Consider the following 23597-nt stretch of genomic DNA (forward strand, 5'->3'; position numbering starts at 1 on the left):
AATTGGAAATATTCATAGTCGTGGTTGTATGACTGTTCATTCCTTCTTTAAAAGATTTCATTTTTTTTATTAAAAAGAAATTACATAATTAATTCAAGTTTTATATTTCTCATGTACTTTACAATTAATTTGGAGTGATAGAATTAGTCCAGATAGAATGAGTCAATTAAGCAAGTTGTTTGAAGAATCTGTTCCACATTGCCTCATTTGCCTTTTCTAAATCAATTTTTTTATCATCTTCTTCATCTTCTTCTTCCTCATCTTCCTCGTCTTCATCTTCTGCAAAATTGGAATTATTTGAAAGACCTCTACACTTGTGCAGTGGTTTCTTTTTAGCACGAAATAAATTAGGTTCGTTTCGGTCGATATATTGGTCTGCTGCCTCAGATAATGAGACTACTTTACAAAATCTATTCGTGTTCTCTATCAAATTGGAAATACTCTTTGAATTTTTAAATGGTAAAACGTTTAAACTTCCATTATTGGTGGAAACTTTTACAAAATCAAAGAATTTTTCAGACTTGTTGTAAATTGAAATTTCAACTTGTGAAAAATCTGTTGGATCATCTGGTTCGGAAGCATCATCTTTTGAAGTGCAAATATATTGATGAGTCAATTGGGGTTTGAATATTAAGGGAAGGGATGGCTCAGTATTAGAAATCATCTTACAAATAGAATGAATGAAATCTCTCAAAATAATGGGATCCTTTTCGATTGAAATAATAATATCATCATCATAGATCCATCCATCATAATTTCTAATTTTGGATTTGAATATTGAGGTTTCTTTGGAATTGAGCTGGACGACTTGTCGAATAATAAAATCGTCATAGTTTCCTCCAGGTTGACGTCTAGAGTTTCATCTCAGTAATCATAAAAAAATATGAAACTTACTCTAATACTTTAAAATCAATTATCATCTTGATATCAAGAGAATCTTTGAATTGTTTCAATTCAGGTGACAGCTTTTCACTCAGTAATAAGCTCAATCTTGGTTCAATTCTCTTTCTTTTGAAATATTCCACAAATTGATTAGAACTCAAGAGTGTTATAATGAGTTTTTCGTAATGAAAATCAAACTGTTTACAAGTTACTGCCAAATTGACCATCGAAGAACCATCTAAAAATTCACACACATGTGAAAATTCATCAAAATTCAATTTCAAACCACATTTTCCACTCAATTGAATTTCCTCACATTGTGCTCTAACAACTTTGTTTCTTTCAAAGAATCGATGCAACACTGTTTCATATTGATCATGATATTTTCTTACCTCATCCTCCTCAAAGTAATTCCATTCTGTGTAAATATCACCACACAAACCGAAAAAGTAGTACCTAGAAGGATCTGCAGTGTCAGAAACCTCCGATGCTTCAAGTTGTAATATTTCATCAATTTGATCATCATTTAATTTGTGGCCATATTCGAGAAGGGCTTTTCTAAAATAGAGGTAGAATGGAGTGAGAGGAACTACGTGTCCATTGATGATGATTGGAGTCGGCTCGGTTAATGTTACGAGAGTACGTTTACGTCTTGCCATTTTTTTTAATAAACTTTACAATGACAGTGAAAATCTAGCAAAAAAAGAAAGTTCTCTTTAATGATCAATTCCGATAATATTCTATATTTTCATAACATCAAGAAAACCATCTAATCTACCTAATATCTTAAAAATATAATATGAGAGTTTATTTATCTCTGGCTCATTCTTTTAAAACCCAATTTGAAAGAATATCTGGATCTACAGTAAGCAAATCATCAACAATTTCTCCTGCCACCACTTTTTTGAAATATGGAATGGAAGTGACTTTACATTCTCTGAAAATGTCCAACATTTCATCATTATCCAGTTTGTAAAATTTGAACTTTGAATTCAAATTGGACAATTTTCCAAATTGTGGAGAAACCATTTTACAAGGGCCCTAATTAGATTTGTACACAATTTAGAATAACTACTTACACACCAGGTTGCTGTAAAATAAATAATTGCATTTTCTTTTGAAGAGAAAATAGCCCTAAAATCCTTTTCTTCTGTTATTGGAACTGCCTTACCCATGATTTTCGTTTCCAAGTCCAATTTTAATGTTATCAATTCATTAGATTCTCTCAATTGTCCAACAAGTGTCATGACTTTCTCAATAGATCCTTCCTCAATATTTAATTCAATGCTATTTGATAATGTATTGACAAAATCAATGCATGATTCTGTTCCCTCTCCTTCTAAGCTCGTTATAAGTTCTCTCACCGATGCAACAATCTTTCTTGATTGTAATTTTGAAGAGTAGAATTTATCAAACTCCCTACATGGTTCTATATACTTGTCTATTGGGAAATTATTGGCACAATTCAAATGCAAGAATGTGAGTAGCTCTTCAGTTAAAACCTCTTCTCCACACGATAATAATTGTCTTTTTAAGGTTGAATCTGATCGAGACAACCGAAGAACTGGAATATAAGGAAGATTAAATTCATCTGACATATCATTCTTTTCAATGTCCATGCAAAGAATTTGAATTTTCTCTCCACCTTCTTCAAGTAGTTGAGCCACAAATTCTATTACTGGAAATAAATCATCACAAGGCTCACAATTATTAATATAATTGACAACTAACACATCCATACTTGATTTCCAAACCAATTCATCATATGCAGAGTGAACCAATTTCTTCAAACTCTTCCAACCTTCAAGTTGATCGTTTAGAGATCTCTTCTCGCTCTTGTAAAATACCTTCTCCTCTCCAGATCTGATTCTATCAAGCCAACCCAATATTGGTTCAATCTCAAAAGTACCTCTATACAAAAACTTGAACACTCTCTTTGAAAAATATCTATACAATAAGAGTGCTGGTTCGAGAAGTTCAGAAATACCAAAACACTCTGGTAGATTATCCGACTCACTCAGAGGAGCATTAATCCAAACAATATCAACAACATTGGTTTCTTGGGTATCCTCATCCAACAACAATTCCATGGAGAATAATTTCCTTTGAGTGGCCTCATCTTCCGATTGTAGGATGGTTTCAATTTTTGAAAGGAAATCTTGTTCTGTTCCCTTATTAAAACAATACATTACACATCTACCATCCAATCTGGCTGCTTCTGGCGAAGAAATGGAAATCAATTTGGACATTTTTTTGAGTGAACTTTTTCTCCTTGATAATCCATTTATGAAAAATGTTCTTCCTGTTTTCATTCAAAATGGTGTTTAAAAGATGAAAAGACTACAGCACCACAGGTTCCCAAGTTGTCTCCAACCTCAGTACTGATGTGGCTCGACGATGCTTAACTTCTCAAATCGGACGGGATGAGGTGCATGAATCGTGATATGGCCGTAGCCATTCATAATATTAACACCATCCTTATCAAAATCCTTACTATATGAATTCGGTAATCATCCATTCGAAGCCATGTTGCAATATTCATGATCAAAGAACATTCATTGTATAATCCATCAGAAAGGTAACACCTAGTAAAAGTGTCTACAGTATTTGTTAGAACCGCTACTGTAGATGATTTCTGACAGAAATAGCAACCATTTTTGTGATGCTTGGAACATTCCGAACAAACAAGGATTATCGCATGAAGCTTCCTCTTTTATCGCAATCAGTTGGTTCTATATTCACTAGCGTAACTCTCAATTTCTTGAACCTTTCTCAACAAAGTCCTTCATCTCCGATAGATTCTGTGATGATTTTTCAACATTCCCATTGAGGGTTTCATTTGTTACTAAGGGAAATAGTTAATTTGCTGAACCATCCACTTTGCAACCCACACATCACAACAACAGTAAGGAAAATTGCACATTCAAAACAGTGCCCTCAATTGACTTCAAGTGGACCGTTTGAAAGCATCCTGCAAGACATAACATGGCCATGACCAAATTAATAACTTACCATTATGAAGGGAGTTTTTAGATAACGCCCACAAATAATCAGCTACAGTAAAGGAGAAAAACTGTAGTTTGAATATTATCAAGGAAGTAAATAAACGTGTTCTCCTTGCTTGAATGATCAATATGTTAATATATTCGATATGGAGGAAGGATGATTATGATTCACTTCTACACAGAATGTTTCAAACTTTCCATTTATAAAGCAGGCATCAACATTCAATGTTGATATTTTCATAAGCAACCATTTCATCACAACATCACATTATCCGGTAAAGTTTCAATGCCATCATGAGTTGCATCAAACATGAGCCTTCAAAATAGTGAAGGTTGCACTTTTGGCGCTTGATTTTTTTTGCATTGTTGTTGCGTTGTTGCTCACATCAGCACATTCCAAGCTTCAAAGATGATTCAAAACGAAAACAACCTCCGAAAGCAAAAAAAAATCGGTTATATTGTATTTGAAAAGCTGCTTTTCTCATATCCGATAATATTTTAGTGTCTTTTTGATTGTCGTCGAGACGAGTATTAGTAATTTTTAATAGCTACTACTACTTCTTTTGCTTTATCGGCTTGACACAATCTTCTTCCGTTCAACTTTGAATATCGGGTTTTATTTGGTTTTTTTTGTAGGAGGACTTGGATTGACTACTTTTTGGTGATTGATACTATTGATAATAACATATATTGATACGACTACAACTTTTTTCAATACTACTTATTACTCGCCAGATATATTCACCTAAAAATAGTTGTCATCTTTATTAATAGATTAAAAGAAATGCTACCATCATATCTTGCCAACTCTCCTGCCAGTGAAAATAACCAAGAAACTAATGTGGAATTCAATGAACAACACTCTCTAAAGAGAAAGAAAGAAGAAATAGACAAGGAATTGAAAGCTTGGGAGATTTTTGATGAAGTTAACAAGTACAAAGATGAACCATCTTTCAAGAAGGCCAAAAAAGCACTCAACCAGACTGAATGTTGTCCTGCAGGTCGTAACTTGATTGATAATGTCTTTATGCAAGATTGTGAATCATCTGATAATGATTCTTCCTCAGATGATGACCAAAGTAATGGTGCTTATAAGAAATCATGTTTAGGATTGTACAAGAGTGCAATTCCAAGCAAGGCATCCTGTATTATGGATACTTCTGAAGAATTACCATCAATCATTATCCCAGCTAGAAGAAGAAGAAAGAGTGCCAATACAAATAGTCCAACTTCACCAACTATTCCATCAAACGTTACTAATGAACAAGTAACAACATTGGCTAATGTTTCTTCTGCACGTTCTGCAAAGAAATGGAACTCTTTCGAAATGATGCCTCACGGTATTTTGGTATTCATAATGTCATACATTTCTCAACCAATGATCATTCATGCAATGATGGCTGTTTGTAAGAGATGGTACCAAATCTCCAAGTTCAGTACACTTTGGAAGAGAATTGATTTTAATGGTTCATTCAAGATCAAATCAATGAGTGATGTTGTTGGTTTCCTCGAAGACTTTACCACTTTAAAGATTTCTGACATGAGAAAGACCTATGCATTAGGTTCTACTGTGCTCATGGAATCTTTGGGAGGATTAGGTCAAAAGGAAGTTATTTACAATGTCCAACAATATGAATATGGTCTTTCTCTCCAAAAACAAGAACAATTAGGTATCTATAAGAATGGTGGAGTTTTACTCCCACCAAAGAAATCCAGAATGCCTCACCTTTTTGGTGAAATCATTTTACCTGCTTCTTGTTCAAACCTCTCTGTTGAAACTTTTGAAAAGTTGAAAGAGGTTTATCCATCCTTGTCTAAATTGGTTCTTCCAATGTGTTCTACAATTTCCACAGTTTCTAATACTGGTGCATTTCCTATCAATGCTGATAACAATTCCAGAATTCAATTCAATACTGAAGACATTGAAAACAGTATTTCTGATTCTGTACTATTGCAAATTGCCAAGATGCCATATTTGAGCTATCTTAAAGTATCTACTCATCACAAGTTAACTGATCAAGGTTTGAATGAATTTTCCATTCTTTCAAAGAGACTTGAATCCATTGAACTTGACTATTGTTTGGGTTTGACTCAGCAATCACTCTTGCATCTTGTAAAGAATAGCAAACATATTAACACTATTAGTGCTCTCAGCAATGGAAACATTGTTTTGGGAGATCAAGAACTTGTAGAATTATCCCAATATGGTTCTCATTTAAAAGAATTGAGAATTGATGTTTCAAATATTTCTCTTCCATCCTTCGCTACCTTTATTAAGGGTTGCAGAAGACTCCAAACTTTATTTATTAGAGGTCTTGATTGTATTACTGATAAGACCCTCGATGTTATCTTTGCCGAGCTCCGTTACATTCGTAATATTACAATTATTTGTGAGAGCCCTGAGAAGACTGCTACAAACAAAATCTTCTCTACAACAATTTCTAGCACCACCTTAGAATCCTTCCAAATTACTGGTTGTGAGACTTTGAACATTTCCTTTGATCATTGCACCAACTTGAAGAAAGTATCTATTGACCAATGCAAGAGCTTGACTGGTCTTCAAATTTCTAACTCCTTACTTGTTGATGAACTAAAATTCAGAAGTAGTAACATTGCATATGTGAACCTTTCACAATTGATAAATTCATTGCCAAAGTTGAGAGAGTTTGAACTCTTTGATTGCCAATCAGGAGAAACAAACAAGACTGTTACTTTCAATTCTGATATTATGAGAAAGATTATTATTCTCATGTGTAACGACATTATCAACCTTGAAGTTTTATGTAGTAATCTTAGATCTATGAGCGTTGATTTGTGTGCCAACATTGAAAAGTTGATTCTCAAGAGTCCAAAGTTGGAAAATTTACAAATGTTTGCTCTTCCTCAATCAGCTACTCCAAAGCTCAAACATTTATTTGTTGAAAGTGATCATATCCAATCTTTGAACTTGCAAAAGATTCTCTCACTCGAACAAATTGCAGTCAAGTGCAAGTCTTTGGATTCACTCAATGTTTCCAACCTTCATCAACTCAGAAGATTGGAAACTGGACCATGTCCAAAGCTTGAAAAGTTAGCCCTAGGAAGTGTCTTCCTCTTATTTGATGATCATCTTGTATCCAATATTATTAGCAAGTGTCCAAATATTAGTATGTTGAGCATTTCCAATAGTGTATCATTGAATGATGTATCACTTGGAGTTTTGTGCAACAATTTGCCAAACCTTCAAGCTCTTGTCATTTCCAATTGCCAACGTTTGTGGAATGTCAACATTCAATCATCTGTACTTAAAGGTATCCAAATCTCAGATTGTCATCTCCTCAAGTATTTAAACTTGAAGAGTGAAAATCTTAACAAGTTATTCATTAGAAATTGTCCAAATGTTGAAGATTCTACATTTGATAACCTCTCTGCCTTCAGTCCAAATATCAAGTTTGTAGAGTTGGTTAATTGTAGTATGCTCAAGTCACCACATCTCAAGCTTCCACAACTTGTCGATCTCCATTTCAGAGAATGTGCCCAATTAGAAGTTCCAACCATTACTTCTGAATATTTGAAAAAGTTGTTGATTGTTTCTTGCACAAAGTTTTCTCACTTTAATGCTCAATCAGCAACCCTCTCTGAAATTTTACTCTCTGAATGTCCAAACTTGAACGAAGCTAATCTTACAAAGAGTCTTTCCCAAACCGAAAACATTCAAGCTATTGTTTTCGATAAGTGTAAGGCCCTTAGAGCTCCTCAATTGAATCTTGATAACCTCAAGCTCGTTAGATTTACCTCATGTAATAATCTTGTCAATCCAAAGATTAATATTAGAGGTAATTTGTCTGTTCTCTCCTTCCAACATTGTGATAACATCAAGATTGAAAAGTTGAGCACCAACATTACTGGACAAAATATTGATAATATTGAAATTACTGAATGCAAGGGAATGACCAAACTCTCTTGTGATTTACCAACTAAGAGTTTGAGTGTTAGTGGATGTTCCAAACTTTCCTCTCTCACTCTTTCTCAAACCATTCAAACAATCCTTGTTGAAAAATGTCAAGCTCTCTGTACTATTCAATGCCCACAAGAATGCCGTGTGACTGAGCTTAAAGTTAAGGATTGTGAACAATTCTCCTCTGTTCAATTTAGTGGACCAAATCAAGATATGAAGATTCTTGGATTTTCAAGATGCCCACGTTTATCTGATATGTGTTTAGCATCCATGTTAAGCAAGTGCCAAACTCTTGAAAAGGCAAGATTAAGTGCTTGCGGTCTTGCTCGTCCATTTATTAATCATGCCAATTTATCTACTTTACATATTTCTCATTGTCAATACTTGGAAAGAATGAGATTAAAATGTCCAAAGCTTATTACCCTCAAACTCAATGATTGTCAAGCTTTAAATTCTGTTGTATTTGCTGAAGCTTCACCTGAGCTTAAGAATGTAACATTGAAAGGGCTTTCTGTCTGTGCATCTGATAGAGAACTTTTGATGAGATGTTCCAACTCTAGTGTTGCCTCACAATAATATGATGGTTTTTAGTGAGTGTCAATGTTGAGAATGTTGTGTGGTAAGAATACGTCGTTTATTCTCAAATTTTTTCAAAATAAAGCGTGATTTGTACATTTAACTTGTTAATTTCCTCTCAAAGAGTCTTATTGAGCTTATCAGATTACATTATTTACAATATTTACATGATGAACAACTTCTTGCCGTCCTCTTCTTGGAATGATTTTCCATCTCTTGGATCAACAAATGTTCCATTATTCTTTGCCATATTTTCTGCCACTCCTTTTTGACTGTATACATTTCCATTTGGGAATACAAGAGGCGGATTTAAGTGATCCATTATATCTCCACAAATTGAACAAACAAGTTTGGAGTGGTGATGGTGAGCGAATGGTAAATCCTTTGCAAGCTCTTTGAATAGTGGATGTGACAGTGGGTCGTTAACATTGATCGAATTCTCATCGTATGAATAAGGGGTCTTGAGTGCAGAAAGTCCAGCTTTAAGAAGTTTGAAAAGGGTGGCCTCCTCAGTCATTCCATAAAGTTTGTAATTCTCCTTATTGAACTCTTCCACCAATTCATCCCATCTCTTATCATCGTACAATTCCTTATATCCTGCCATTAGAGTTTTTGGTCCAAATGCAAGAGCAGCCATAATTTTCTTTACAGTATTAGTTTGTTCAGGTGTTATTTTACAAGAGTTATCGTCTTCATTTGTTGTTGTTGCTGCTGATGAATTACCCTTATCTACAATAGGATTAGTTAGGTATTTTCTTGCATGAATAACAGCTTCCATTTTCTTATCTTGCTTTGATAATTCAATAAATTCCTGAACTCTAAGATCAAACTCTATATTGCTCTGAATTTTTCCAATAAATTGTTACATAATAAGTCAACATATTGATGCAAATGTAAACATATAAATAATTATTACACAAAATAGTCATTCACACAATTATTAGAATAATTAAAGCAATTCAAGTAAATTAAATCCAACTTACTGATATCTTTCTCAATCTTGATCTGTTCTCCGAGCACCACTTAAGAGCTGGACCACAATCATTATTTTTCAAACCCTCAATAATTCCTCTAATTTGAATAAACACTTGAGTATTTACCAAGTGCTTAATCTTTTCCGAATCAGCCAAGGCTAGAGCAGTTTCATAATGTCCAAATCGAAGAAGATAATCTACCAACACTCTACTCACTCTCACCCTTCTCCAATTGGAAAGAGTACGATACTGATTATCATCAATATTGGAGGTAGACTTTCTTCTTGATATGGCTCCATCAATGAGTGGATATTCATTGAGGTGATCGATACGATCCTTGCACGTATTCAATAATTGTGTTTCTTCAATGTTGGTTTCTTCCAACTTTCTCTTAACTCCTCTCAACTTGGTTACAACCTTATCGAGAAAATTAGTTTGATCTTGAATGGAGAGGTTTTGTTTTGAAGCCTTTTGAAGCATTTCCTTCATGGCCTTTTCTAATATTGATAAATCCTTCTCAACCGATTTTTGTGATGATCTAAACTCAAAGTTTAGCATTTCAAAGGGTACCTGAAGTAAATCATGTTCCGATTCTAATTCTTTGGAGGTTGAATGAGACAATGATGAAGACATTTTTTAAAAGGAATGTATCTTGAATAGTATTGGATGTATTAATAAACGATAATAAGACTGGAAGATTAAAAGATAATCTAATCAAATATTCTAATACTATCACAAGTTCTACAAAATAATAATTCTAAATTTGATTTTTAAATATATTTTTTTTATAGTGGAAAAAACAACTTATTGGGTTTCTTCAGTCTTCAATCTGGCAGTAGCGTTCAAAACCTTGATGTCCAATTCCTTAGCTCTTTCAACAATTTGCTTTCTCTTTTGAGCACCAGTCTTAGCAGAAATGACGGCAGCATACTTGTTGTTATGCATCAACAAGACTTCGAGATCCTTAGCATTAGCGACAACGTATGGGATCAATCTAGTCTTTCTGTCGTGGAATCTGGAGACCTTAGCAGTACCGAAACCAGATGAAGGCAAAGCTCCGTGACCTCTGTAGTGTCTTCTCAAAGGGTTATCAATACCGTGTGGACATCTCCAGGTGGTCTTTTGGGCCAATCTGGTGAATTTGTGGGCATCGAAACGTCTAAACTTCTTGTCTCTCTTGTGGACAGGCTTGACTCTCAAAGCTGGTGTGACGGACATTGTGAGATATTTTTTTTCAACAAAATTTTTAATCAACAAGACTATTAGATTTTTACAATGAAAATTTTTTGTGCAATAAAATTCAAGCATAAAAATTTTGAAGCAACAACAAGCTTGGCATAGCTTCTTCATCATGTCCCATAGATGATTATTTATGTAAAGATGGTACGGAAGTCGTGATACTTGACTTGAAAACACTAACACGTACCAACAATACGAGAGGAAGAATTTGTTGAAGGAATTAGCAGCTTATCCTATTAATATTATAATTATATGTTCATCAATGACAAAGCAAACACCACTACAAACTAATATTGCAGCCAGTAGTTGCTTCTCTAGCTAATAATTATAATATATTAATTATAGGATATATATAATTAAATAATATTGGAGTTATAGGAGAAAGATTTAACTTGATTAATAACAACATAACAACCAGTCTTCAAATACCCTTCTGGTACTTGATGTGATACGGACAACAATTATCTACCAGTATGAATCAAATGATTATTCCATGATCACATTATTAACACTACACAAATCTAAAGAATTCAAAGTCTTGGTATATCTTAATGTATTGGAAGGAACTTCTGGCACTCTTTCAAGTAATTACGACCAAGTAGAATTCAAATATTTACTGAGTGGATGTCTTGGAAAGGTTCTAAACAACATCTTTATTCAGATTTACATTGATCAATTGGTGGACAAATATCTGGTACCTTAAACACATTTGGATCAACACTCTCAACCATATTATAATTATTTTCCAAGCTACTTCCAAATGAATCTTGTGAGTAGGTATTTAAAATCCAACAATTCTCGCTCTGAGATGGATTATCATTGAAAATGAAAGTCTCCATGAATTGCTGTTGCGATTTGGAGACAATTCTCTTTGCATCTAAATGACCAATTCTGACCTTGCTGATATTTCCTTGATTTGGAAGACAGAACCAATCGAAATCATATTGATATTTGACACATCCACATTGATTATTCATGATTTCAAAGTTGACATATTGGGAGCCAGCAATTCTGAATGTGTAGAGGATGTGAGGAGTTGGTTGACCAGTAGGTGATTTGGAGACTTCTTGTCTAATCTTTCCTAATTTATAATCTGCATAGAATGAGGAAGTGCCATTAAAAGAATTAATCATGGAATTTGGGGTGAAAAAAATGTAATCACCAAGCATGGAGACAGTTCTTGGTAAACAACATAAATTACCTGCTGATCCTCTCTTTTTAGACAAACTTTTGGAAGTTTCGAATAGTTTACTGAGAGGAGTCAAAGAGAAATTGGTGCCACAGGTCACAGAAGAAATTGTAAGGATGGTTAAAAACAATGCATAGAGAAGTGATTTGTTCATTTTTTAATAAAGGAGTTGATTAGTTGTTGATCTTTCGGCTAAACATTAAGTAATCCATAGGGTTTCCAACTTGATTCCAATCTAAAATTTGGACACCATTCTCCTGAGCCATTCTCTCCGTACCAACTCCACTTCCAAAACAATTAATTGAAATGCTCATTAGTGGCGTTGTAATTGATCTGGCAGTAATCCCACAACTATGTTTGGGAGAAATATTTGAAATACTTTGAATCGAGGTAAGATGGATCCTATCTTAATGAAAAACCAAGTAGTACCTTACACATTATTTGGGTTTCCGAGCTGTTAATACGAAACTGTACTGTAACTAATGAAACTAAACATTCGGAAGAATATATACCAAGATGCATTTGAAGGTAATTCTTGAATTACTTGTGGTGAAGATGATACACCATACTATTCCGATCATGAAGAATAAAATGTTGGTATTACTATTGAAATGATCTTTTGTCAAATTTTCTTATCATCCATTAACTATCTATTTGCATTATGAAGATTAAAATATACAACAATAATTCAATGAATCAGAAAAATCACTAAACCTTTTCACAATAAGTTATATATTAATGTACAATGATGATTAGAGAGTTTCTAATCTATTCCTTCTTTGACTTCTTACTAGACAATGCCTTGATAATACCCTTAGTGAGTTTAGTGAACCACATGATATTCAAAAAGGCCAAATTCAAACATTGGAGAAGCCAAAAACCGAGAGCAATCCAACCATTAACACCCTTTTCACCAACATAATTCATCCAAGCTCCCCAAGTATGAACAAAGAAGAGAATATTAAAGACAACATATCCAAGTCTAAAGATTGCCCATGAAAGCCACATCATTAATCCGTTCAAGACATAGATCATTGCTTCCTTGAAGCCTCCCTTCTCCAAGAACCATCTACCATTAATAAAAACAGTAGTATGTTCAGTCAATGTGACCCAGACACCCAAAATTTGAGCAACCTTCAATTGAACAAGTGCAATTTGAGCACCAGCAATACAAACATGGTGAATAATCATTTCAATTCCTCCAATTTGTGGATAATAATAAAAGACAAACAATAAATCAATAATCATATAACCAGTTGAATAGTAAAAGATACATTCAGCATATAAAGAAGTGTGAAGGAAATCCCATTCAGACAAAAACTTGATATCATTCAATAAAATCCATCCTCCGACAAATCCCATCACAAATGAGTGAATTGAAGAAATGATACGTGATTCGTATTCATTTCGATCTTTGAGTTGAAGAGAATTGTAAAACTTTGGAAGGAGAATTGTTTTACAAAGAATTTTCATAACAAATAAATAGAGCAAGAGATTTCCGACCAAACTTGCCAACAATACTTGATGAGGAGTTGAAATTCCATAAGAAGACAAACTTTGATGCACGTCTTGAACAATTTGAATCACTCCACTCATTCTCTAATCTTACTTTTTTTTACTTTACTCTTATATAACTTTAGATAACTATCAGTTGTTGTTGTTGTTGTTGTACGGTTACTTCAACACTCTACTAATCACTACACTCCCGATAATGATGATGTGAAAGAAAAAAGGGCGAACAGCAATCGCTTTAATTTTTTTCAAATAAAAAACACAAACTCCTCTGTTATGAGAGTTTCGATACAATAATTGCGCCAATCATCACTATCGATAATTCCTCCATGTGAGGAGGAAGAAATTTGGATGTTTTGGTGTTGACGTGCGCAGGCATTTATCTAATGATTGGATTTGGATAAAATACGGAGAGTTTTTGAATCTTCATAATTGGTTTGATTGGATTACAATTTACAAAAAACTGCAATTCAGCATGGATGACTTGAGGGAGGACTCAATGAAGTTAAAAAATTGTTGATTTTATTTATTAAGGAAGTGGTCTTGCGTGTGCTTTAATTTCTTCAACTTTTTCCTTAATCCAGGATTTGAGTGAGTGATCTTCTGGTTTTGCTTCTTCTTTGAGAGTTTCGTGCATGATTGGTACTTCACCTTCCTTGAATTGAACTGTTTCAGGATTGGCATTTGGAACGTATTGAGGCATGGTGGTACGAAGATGTTCTTCTTGGAGAGGATTGTTAGTCAATCTCACTTGTTCTTCTGGAGTGAGAGTTTCTTTGAAGGTATCTTTGAGATGTTGGTTGGTGGCTTTGGCCTTATCGAGAAGTTCGTCTCTGGTTTCGTATCCAGTTTCTTTAAGGTCTTGGACAGTTTCTTTGAGAGTGTCTTTCCATTCAGAACCTGTTTCCTTGATGTTATCCTTCATGTCATAGGCCTTATTGACTACATTTTCCTTGACATCAGCTGCCTTGTCCATCACTTTCTCTTTCACGTCACTTGCCTTGTCCATCACTGTATCCTTGACATCGGCTGCTTTATCCATCACTGTATCTTTCGCATCAGCAGCTTTATCTTTCATTTCATAAGCTTTATCCATAACTGTCTCCTTCACATCAGCAGCCTTATCTTCCCACTCACCAATCTTGGTTTTAATTCCTTCCTTCAAGTCGTGTGCCTTCTTCTTGATCGTATCCTTCCAATCTGAAGCAGTTTCCTTGATCGTATCCTTCTTGTCTCTCAAATAATCTTTGGTTTCATCGTAGGATTCTTTGATGTTGTCCTTAATCGAATCCTTGACATTCTCAACTCTTTCTTTCAAATTGTCCTTGAGCATTTCCTTCTTTTGAATATCGACTGGAACAATCTTTTCATTGGCTGGTGTCTTGGCTGGATTGCTGGAGGCACTGTACAGTGCTAATTGAATGACGAAACCTATTAGAATTGCAAATACGAAACCTGTTAAAAGTCTCTTATCAATTTGAAAATCCATTCTTGTTGTTTTTTTGCTAATTTTCTTCCAATGGATTGTAAAGCAGGTAGTTTTCAATAAAACGGTTATTCTGTTTGGGAAGTTTTCATTATAGAAACTTGCTCTAATAGAATTTATTCACATGGATGTTATACATTTCCATTTATGAGCATTTTTATATATGGAAATTCACAATTTTCAGAATTATTGGACTCAATTATTTGAGACCTGATGAGCAACTGCATGTTTCAACTATTAGAATTTCATCACACAAGGAAAATGTCCAAGTTTGCAAATATAAATTGAATAATTCCATAATAAATATTGAACTGTTGCTGTTTTATAAATCTTAATCACTGTACAGAGTTTCGTATGTTATATAATTTCGATATCTTGGTATGTATCTTATTTTTGTATAAATGTTCATGTCGTGATCTTCTGGGCTGAGCTTGTCAATTAAATTGAGAGCTGTATGGTATAGTTTTGCAAGATTTTCCCTATTTTCCACTTTCCAACAAGTATCTTTCGAATAGATATCTTTATCCAATTGAGAATATTGATAATTTTGATAGAATGTTTCACAATACTCTACGAATGGAACATATTCACCATTGTAATTGATGCAATGTACCTGTTCCAACAAAGTTTTGAAGGCATGTAAACAACCAACTTTCCATATTCTTTCTTCTGGATTCCAATCATGATATATTTCACAAATTTTCACAAGACATTCAATATTGAGTGAGTGAGTGATAAATTTTCCCAAAATGGTAAGGGCATCAATTGCCTCAAACCAATTAAATTCAAATTCTGCAAATAATGACCCAACAAATTTGTTAACATACTCATCATAGTATGAATCAGGTCTATTTCCTCCATCTAATTCATTCATTTTGTGAATTAGTTTTACAAGATCAAATTTTGGATATTTGTCAAAGTAATTATTGAAATAATGTGTAATGGCACCATATGGTTTTGTGAGGAAAGTGTTCATAAAGTTGTGAGCTATACCTAAATGATCTAAGACACATTCATATGGATCAAAATCCGGTAGTATTTCAATAATTTTCATCACTTCCTTATCTCTGAATTGATACTTATGAAGAAGGAGTTTCATATTCAAATGGTCAATCAGTTCACATTTAAACAACACATGCAAAAAATCAAATCCATGTGAAAATATATTACAAAACTTGGGAGCAATATAAATTTCAATATTTTTCAATTCTGCAGTTTTACAAAACTCTACAAATTCTTCCACATTTCCAATATTCTTTTCAGAGAGAAGTTCAAATCGACTCTCCTTGACAGATTTTTCCAATATTTGATTCCAATTTCCAGGATATAGAATCTCTACACACTCCTTTAAATATTTAAATCCCTGAATGCTTGTGACCTTGAAATTCATAACTATTTCAGAAACTTGTGGAGTGAGATCGTAGCCGTTCTGATCTTTGAAATTTAAAATATAATTCTTAATTGATTCCAATTTCTCTCTCTCATCAAATTGAAACAATAGCATTGGAAGAAGACTATCATTTAGAGTTGGCTTGAAATTATTCAACATTTTACAAATATCGAACTGCTTTCTTTGAATGCAGAATTTTAAAAGAGAAGGAGAAAATCTATTCCAATACTCAGATTCTTCCTTTGTGCGTTCTTCTTTGTTGACTTTCTTGTTGAGAATAAATTTTCTTGCTTGATCTAGGTAGAATTGACCAAACACATTCGAATGCTTAAATTCCAATACATTTTCCTCTAAATTTCTCATAATCATTTCCAATCCATTCACCATATTCACATAAAACACTGAATAAAACGCAGAATGGACTAATTTCTTATATCTTTCTCCATAAATTATTGATTGATCATCATTCGAATCTTTTCCCATAAATTTCACTTGTTTTTCATTCTCAATATTTTGTTTGTAAAGTTTCCGAAGGCAAGATAACGTCTTTTCACAATATTTCTCATCACTCTTTCCAATCTTCTTCTTCAATATAGAATAGTCATTAATTTTAATTTTCAACCAATTCGAAAGTAGTGTTTTCCACACAATTTCATAACGATCTAATTCATGCCACGATCTTGAAACAGAGAGAATAGAAACACCATCACGAATATTAACAAATTCCAAGATGCAATACAAAGTGTCATGATACAGTTGACTCATTTTTTTAAAAGATCAATTTCACAATCAACTTTAATGATGGCATTGTACACTATTCCTTAAGGATATTTAGAGGGTCAAAGAATGTTATTAACTTAGTTAACATTTTGTAAAATAATTTGAATATTGTAATTTCAATTAATCGTCTCGTTCTTTCAGTAATTTTGTCCACGGACAATAAAACTGTATTGTAATATTGAAACACGTCATCTAGACGTCATTTTGATAAATATCTTCTCACATTCAACAAATATGTGCAAGGATTTTCTCCAATTTTCTTTCCACTTCTCACACCAATGAAACAATTCACAACACAAATAAGGAAACTTCCACCATGCATTCCAATCAATTAAAAACACAAAAAAAATGAAAAAACAACACAACAGCAAGGTGAGAAAATCCATGAATCCCTCCTTGTTATCTTCTCTCTTGCCAACACCAACAGCATCATCAACAACTGAAGATATTTCTGAGGAGCCAACAGATTCCTCTCCTATTAGAGAAACAACAACAACAAGAAGGAGAAATAATCATGCAACAGTAGTATTGGCAATTGATGAGGAGGAGAATGATAATGATGATGAGGAAGTAAATGATGAAATTGGATTATCCATTGCAAAGAGTGAGATTTCCCTCCGAACACTTCCAATGATTAATTCAATAGAAAAGGATTTTTCCGATGATGATGAAGATGATGCAGATGAAGCCTTTGATGATTTGAATGAAGAAGAAGAAACTCTATTATACTATCGGAGGGATGACACTGTGAGTGAGGATTCATCTACTGGAGCAGCTGCTTCCTCTGCTATCAATGGAGGATTTAATTCATCATCAAACAATGCTACTAGAGGAGTCTCTAATCCTCTTCTCGTAACATCAGAAGCAACAAATCCAATTCTTAATTATGGAACTGAAAAGAAGAAGAAAAAGAAGAAGAAGAAGAAGAAATCAGACAAGGCCAAATTGGATTTACAATTCATGATTCGGTTTTTCAAAATAATTGGATATTGTCTGAGGGATATTGGATATAATAGTGATTATCATTGGACTGATGAGAATGGAAGAAGAGTTTCCAGATTGTTTTCAAGAAAACGAGTCGTGCATGAATTGAATCAATCAGAGAAGAAGGGATGTGGAGCATTTTGTTACAACTTTTCATTGTTTAACGTGTTTTTGGTGGTTCTCTTCTTGCTTATTTGCATTGGAGAGATTTTACTGGGAAATGAAGTTGGTAAATTACCTGGAGCTTTCTATACTGTAATTATTGATGCGAGTTCTAAGAATTTTGGAGATGCCAAACCATTTATTCATGTCATGTTGACAAGTTTACTTTGGATTTGTGGAATAACAGCTCTGAAAACTTTTAGACAATTTATTTTGGATGTTATTCGAGTTTATTGGAGAAGAAATTTAACTTATCATACACAGAGGAGATATTTCGAGAATAGTAACTTTTACAAAATGTTGTTACTTGATAAGAGAATTGATAATCCAGATCAAAGAATTACCAAAGATGTAGAGAATTTTGTAGATATGACTTGTAAATTAATTGAGAGTGTTTTCACAGGACCAATCACTGTATTTTACTATACTGTCACTGTGTTTATGAATTTGGGTTGGCAAGGGCCTCTTTTCTGCTTTGTCTTTTTCATTATTGGTTCCATTTGTAACAAGTTGATTATTTCACCAATTGCTAATTTGTGGTTTATTCAAGAAAAGTTTGAAGGAAATTTCAGATATACTCATGCATTGTTAAGATCAAATGCAGAGTCTGTTGCCTTCTATGGAGGAGAATCAAATGAAAAGATCAAGTGCAATCAAAAGTTGAAAGGAGTAATCAAGAATAGAAGAAAGATTGTTGTGTGGAATTTACTCTTGAATGGAAATATGAATTTATTTGGTTATGTTGGAAGTATTTTGGCATATGTGATTGTTGCCATTTCTGTATTCTTGATTGGTGGATTTATTGATGCCAATGCTACAGCAGGTGAAATTGCTGGCAAGATTTCTGTTGTAAGTATTCTTGATTGTGTAAATTAACATGTGCAGTCTTCATTCCAAGTAATGATGCTCATCTATGGTTTTACCACCTTCATTCAGACTGGTGCTAATATTTCAGAACTTGCTGGTTTTACTGGAAGACTCGGTGAAATGTACGAAGTGATGAATGAAATTGAGAAGGATACTGAATTGAATAATATTGGAAAGGTTACTGAGGAACACTCACTTTTGGAATCAACAACATCCAATAATAATTATCAACAAGAATCGGATAGATCTGGATCCACCGATACTAACGACGTGAACTATATTGAATTTAAGAACGTCTCTGTATCTGTTCCAAAAGGTATCAGAGAAAAGTACAGAACCAATCACAACCTTGTTGAAAATCTTAGTTTCAAGATTTTACCAACTCAACACACTTTAATTGCAGGTCCTAGTGGTTGTGGTAAATCATCAGTTTTAAGAATTTTGGCAAATTTGTGGCCAAACAACTCTGGACAAATTATCAAACCGTCCACAACTCTTGGAAACAGTTCGAAACCAAATATTTTCTACGTTCCTCAAAACCCTTACATTTCCAGTGGTTCGCTAAGGGATCAAATTACTTACCCACTCAAAACTCCAAAGAGAAATGTGGAAGATCATCCAGCTCTCTTAGAAGCCATTCAGCAGTCTCGACTCGAATATATTCTCGAACGAGTTCATAAGAAGGATTGGGATGGTGAGTGTAATTGGAATGAATTGTTGAGTCCTGGAGAGAAGCAACGTTTAGCTCTTGCTAGAATCTTTTATCACAAACCTAAATTTGTAATTCTCGATGAAGCAACCAGTGCTTGTGATGTAAATGTTGAAGAGATGATTTATCGTGACATTATCAAACAAGGATCTACAGTCGTTTCAGTTGGCCATCGTCCAACCATTGTGAAATTCCACACTCACATGCTTAGACTGAATGGATCAGCCTCAACTTTGGAAAATGCTAAAGGATGGGAATTTGGAGAAATTTCAGAATTCAGAACGAAAAAGAAGAAGAATTATTAAACAACAATTATTTCTACCAATATTATTTACAAATATTATTTACATTGTATATTTTGTTTCAAATTCCTTCCTTTCCATTCGCCTTCTCAAATTCCTCTTCATTCTTTCCCTTAATTGTTTTTGTTTCCTTCTTATTCTCTCTGGAGTTATCAGTCGTTGAATTTTCACACCTTTCACATCGGATTTCTTACAAATTTTGACATTTCTCTTAATGACAAACTTTCTGACATCGTCCTCTTTTGAGAGATTGAATAATTTCCGTATTTTTGAAGCTCGTTTAGGTCCAAGAGTTTTGTGTTTTGGATCATCAGTGAGGCCAACAATTACATGAGCTGGAGATTTGATTAATTTCAAAGAAACAGCAGAAACTGAACGATCCAGGAAACATCCCATTAAGGTTTTTCTTCTCCTTTCTCCATCTCTTTTTCTCCAACATTTCTGAAATCCAAATTCGCCTGCCCTTAACAACGGACTAATTTTTCCAATTTTCAATATTGTAGGATGACACTGTTTACCATTGTTATTGATAGCAGCTGTGATTTTAAATTTACAATTTGCCAAATCAGGAATATTCAATATATCACCAGAAATGCATTCTCCAATTCTTTTTCCAAGAAATGGAAATGATTGATAGTACAAATCTGAAGTTTCGTATACTTTTGTTTGACTAGTGAGTGGATTTGATACTTGAAGCTTCACAGAATTGCATTCTATTCATCTCGGAATCAATTTTGAAAACTTACCTTTCTCAAATAATAATACTTTGGTTGACCTGAATACGTAGCCCTGTCAGCCATCTGTTCTTGCATGTTGACATCCTGTGAAAAGTATTGTATTCCTCTCGAATATTGATCATCAAGTCTATTTATTGGCTTTGATGATGCTGGTTTGCCAGGCATTGAAAGTTTGCTTCTTCTGTACATTTTTTTTTCAAAGTTCCACCAATGTTCTGAAAATTACGGCACAGAGATGAACTACCAGTAGATCAAATGAGTTATTTTCCTAATTTCTTCAAATTCTATTAGACATTCCTCAAAATTAGCAATAAATTCATTAGATTCTGAATCGTCAATTCGATCCACGAGTCGATCGACCTTCTTTACAAGATTCTTGACCTTCACTTTATCTTCTTCTTGGAATAGTTTGCTTGATATTCTATTGAGATGAACAATTTCCTCTTGTAAATTATAAATCAAGCCAATAATACCCAATTCTTCACTCCAAATTTTTCTAAATTCATTCAGAGAAATCATTTCATCCTCAATTGGATACAGAAGATAACTTCCAAGTCGATGGTTCTTAAAAAGCAATTTGAATAATCTTGATTGACCACTTGGAACCAAAACTCCCAATGTAATATTCGTTTCAATAGTTCTGTGTGCATATTCCAACCAATATTTCAAATTCACATTCAATTGAGAGATTTTTGAATCACTCAATAGAATATTTTCCAAAACCGATGGGTGTATTTGATCCCTAATTGAGATTTCAAGAATTTGCCTATCTTTTGAGTTATAGACATGTCCAAGTCTTAATTTGTAATATTCACAGTCGATTTCTTCTAGATTAGGCAATAAACTGATGATTGGATTGAAAACCTCTTGGAAATCAAAGGAAGGAAATGAAATGAACATTTTGGTGATTGTTCTGAATTCACTAGGAATTGCTGGTTGTCTAAGTTTCAAGTCAAATGTCAATTTCATTGTTTCTATTAGAGGATTTAATTCTCTGTTTTCTTGAAGGCAATCCTTTAGGTATGAAATATCACAGGCAATGAGTTTCTGGATTATTTCTTTGTTTTTCTTTGACTGGAACAAATCTTTCACATTCAAAGTTATTGATCCAATGTGTTCTTTCAAACGATCATTCAAAGTTTTTTTGGAATCAGTTTCTTCTTGAATGACAGCAGTTTTCTCAACTTGAATTTCTGGTAATTTTTCTTCCACCTCCTTATCAACTATTTGCTCAGCTTCATTCCCATGTCCAATCAATTCCAATTCCTCTTCATGTTGGGCAGTTATTGTCTGTTGTTTGGATTCGATAGCACAACCAGATAAGCCATGATTGGAGAGATCAAGAGTTTGTGTCTCCTTTTGATTTGTGGCAGGAGAACAACGTGCGTGAAGATAAACTTTATAAATCCAGAGGAACAGTTGAGGATCTTGCGTAATTTGTGAAAAGAGTGTGTCTGTTGCCATTTTTTTTGTTTTTTGAAAACGTGATGCATAAGAAATACTTCTAATAGCTTTCTAATGAATTGTAAGCTCGCTAATTTGTGAATTGAATTCCAAAACAGTTTTGACATTGAGCAACTCAAAGAGCTGAAACAAAATAGCAGAGTTTGGAATATGAAAATAAAGGTGAAGAAATTATTGAGGTTAGTGAAAGTGGAAATGAAGTTTAAGGGGTTGAAAGTGTAGTGAGATCATGGAGAAGATGATGAAGAGGAGATTGGAAGAAGAAATAAAGGGGAGTAACGTTGAATAATTTCTATGATTTCTTTTCAATTAAAATCACATGATAGTGAGAATGCTGTGTCATGCTTGTTGTGTATTTTTTGTAGAAGTAAAATAGTAGCGCGATATTTTACCGTTAAATTTTTAAAACAAAAACAAGCACAACACCCAATTCGTGTTGATGAAGTAATTTTTAAAAACCAAGAAAGACATCATCTACAAAAGCAAAAAAACAATCGGAAAAAGAACATGAAGAATTAGTAACTCTTCTTCCAGAAGCAGTCTTGCTGTATTTTCATTGATTTGATGAAATTGTTTTCCCTCTTCCTAACATATGTATCTTTTTGGTAACTGTCAATATAGTTCATTGTGAGTTGCATTCTTCAGCAGCATCCTAAAATGTCATCAAATTGTTTTATACAACAACAAGTCTCAATAATAATAACACAACCATCACTCTATTAATATTTTCAACAATCATCATCAACAAAAAACCTTAACTGTACCTGTTATATTTGCAATTCATTCCATTTGTATCAAGTGACACGAATTATCTTAAGCACACAACTGCTTATTGAATTCATCCACTTAATGCAATAACAATAACAGAATTGCATTTCCATCTACCCTTCACATTGTGTTTCTAAAGAGGGCCTTCTAAAATAATAAGTATGCGACTCAATGTAAATAATTCTATCACAACCCTTATGGACATGAGTATGTATTGTAAACAAACAATCGGAAATGTTATCCAAAACAAAGATATTTAAAAGCCCGATTTCTGAATTTTGTTTCCACTGTCTAAGGATGGTATGAAAGGGGATGTTCATTTCTTGGAACATTTGGGTAACCTACTACTTATTCGAAAGTGACACCGATGGTTGTCGTGCCGCAAAGAGTTTGTTCGTTTGCAATAACTCTGATTTGTTTTGGCTCTTGATTCAGGTGGGCCGATTTCGAATAACTATGGGGACAAGGATGTTTGGGAAGAAACATCTTTCAAAAAAAACTCTGTACACTAAGAATGCCTGAAATTCTTGGCAATACAACCCACGCTAAACATGCTGTGGGATTTAACGTATCCCTCTTGGTAAGTTTCGAATAGAGAACATCTTTACTAATATTTCAATAATTAACAGAAAGG

The 23597-nt window shown here is 33.7% G+C and overlaps 12 protein-coding genes across 12 annotated transcripts; 2 read left to right on the plus strand and 10 right to left on the minus strand.

Moving 5' to 3' along the window:
* Positions 1-166: 166 nt before the first annotated feature.
* Positions 167-1541, minus strand: NAEGRDRAFT_68570 (uncharacterized protein; the record flags this gene model as incomplete). The annotated part of the gene is made up of 2 exons (XM_002676231.1): positions 167-851; positions 895-1541. 2 exons carry the CDS (start codon positions 1539-1541, stop codon positions 167-169), a joined length of 1332 nt encoding a protein of 443 aa, XP_002676277.1.
* Positions 1542-1704: 163 nt separating this feature from the next.
* NAEGRDRAFT_34269 (uncharacterized protein) lies at positions 1705-2057 on the minus strand (the record flags this gene model as incomplete). The annotated part of the gene is made up of 2 exons (XM_002676232.1): positions 1705-1923; positions 1962-2057. 2 exons carry the CDS (start codon positions 2055-2057, stop codon positions 1705-1707), a joined length of 315 nt encoding a protein of 104 aa, XP_002676278.1.
* Positions 2058-4671: 2614 nt separating this feature from the next.
* On the plus strand, positions 4672-8497 carry NAEGRDRAFT_80052 (uncharacterized protein; the record flags this gene model as incomplete). Its single annotated transcript, XM_002676156.1, has 1 exon — positions 4672-8497. The coding sequence occupies one exon, from the start codon at positions 4672-4674 to the stop codon at positions 8398-8400; it is 3729 nt and encodes a 1242-aa protein (XP_002676202.1). The 3' UTR covers positions 8401-8497.
* A 66-nt stretch (positions 8498-8563) lies between these two features.
* Positions 8564-10007, minus strand: NAEGRDRAFT_49744 (uncharacterized protein; the record flags this gene model as incomplete). The annotated part of the gene is made up of 2 exons (XM_002676233.1): positions 8564-9241; positions 9384-10007. The coding sequence occupies 2 exons, from the start codon at positions 10005-10007 to the stop codon at positions 8564-8566; spliced, it is 1302 nt and encodes a 433-aa protein (XP_002676279.1).
* A 132-nt stretch (positions 10008-10139) lies between these two features.
* Positions 10140-10598, minus strand: NAEGRDRAFT_39446 (uncharacterized protein). The gene has a single exon (XM_002676234.1). The coding sequence runs from the start codon at positions 10590-10592 to the stop codon at positions 10179-10181; it is 414 nt and encodes a 137-aa protein (XP_002676280.1). The 5' UTR covers positions 10593-10598; the 3' UTR covers positions 10140-10178.
* Positions 10599-11266: 668 nt separating this feature from the next.
* Positions 11267-11956, minus strand: NAEGRDRAFT_68575 (uncharacterized protein; the record flags this gene model as incomplete). The annotated part of the gene is made up of 1 exon (XM_002676235.1): positions 11267-11956. One exon carries the CDS (start codon positions 11954-11956, stop codon positions 11267-11269), a length of 690 nt encoding a protein of 229 aa, XP_002676281.1.
* Positions 11957-12570: 614 nt separating this feature from the next.
* Positions 12571-13398, minus strand: NAEGRDRAFT_68576 (uncharacterized protein; the record flags this gene model as incomplete). Its single annotated transcript, XM_002676236.1, has 1 exon — positions 12571-13398. One exon carries the CDS (start codon positions 13396-13398, stop codon positions 12571-12573), a length of 828 nt encoding a protein of 275 aa, XP_002676282.1.
* Positions 13399-14098: 700 nt separating this feature from the next.
* Positions 14099-14629, minus strand: NAEGRDRAFT_3445 (uncharacterized protein; the record flags this gene model as incomplete). Its single annotated transcript, XM_002676237.1, has 1 exon — positions 14099-14629. A coding segment is annotated over one exon (531 nt), but the record flags the coding sequence as incomplete, so codon positions are not given.
* Positions 14630-15131: 502 nt separating this feature from the next.
* NAEGRDRAFT_68578 (uncharacterized protein) lies at positions 15132-16955 on the minus strand (the record flags this gene model as incomplete). Its single annotated transcript, XM_002676238.1, has 1 exon — positions 15132-16955. The coding sequence occupies one exon, from the start codon at positions 16953-16955 to the stop codon at positions 15132-15134; it is 1824 nt and encodes a 607-aa protein (XP_002676284.1).
* Positions 16956-18239: 1284 nt separating this feature from the next.
* Positions 18240-19910, plus strand: NAEGRDRAFT_572 (uncharacterized protein; the record flags this gene model as incomplete). Its single annotated transcript, XM_002676157.1, has 2 exons — positions 18240-18965; positions 19002-19910. Coding segments are annotated over 2 exons (1635 nt in total), but the record flags the coding sequence as incomplete, so codon positions are not given.
* Positions 19911-20036: 126 nt separating this feature from the next.
* On the minus strand, positions 20037-20693 carry NAEGRDRAFT_34314 (uncharacterized protein; the record flags this gene model as incomplete). Its single annotated transcript, XM_002676239.1, has 1 exon — positions 20037-20693. A coding segment is annotated over one exon (657 nt), but the record flags the coding sequence as incomplete, so codon positions are not given.
* A 278-nt stretch (positions 20694-20971) lies between these two features.
* On the minus strand, positions 20972-22195 carry NAEGRDRAFT_49749 (uncharacterized protein; the record flags this gene model as incomplete). The annotated part of the gene is made up of 1 exon (XM_002676240.1): positions 20972-22195. The coding sequence occupies one exon, from the start codon at positions 22193-22195 to the stop codon at positions 20972-20974; it is 1224 nt and encodes a 407-aa protein (XP_002676286.1).
* Positions 22196-23597: the final 1402 nt, after the last annotated feature.

Source organism: Naegleria gruberi (assembly GCF_000004985.1).
Source record: "Naegleria gruberi genomic scaffold NAEGRscaffold_29, whole genome shotgun sequence".
Lineage (NCBI taxonomy): Eukaryota > Heterolobosea > Eutetramitea > Acrasida > Naegleriidae > Naegleria > Naegleria gruberi.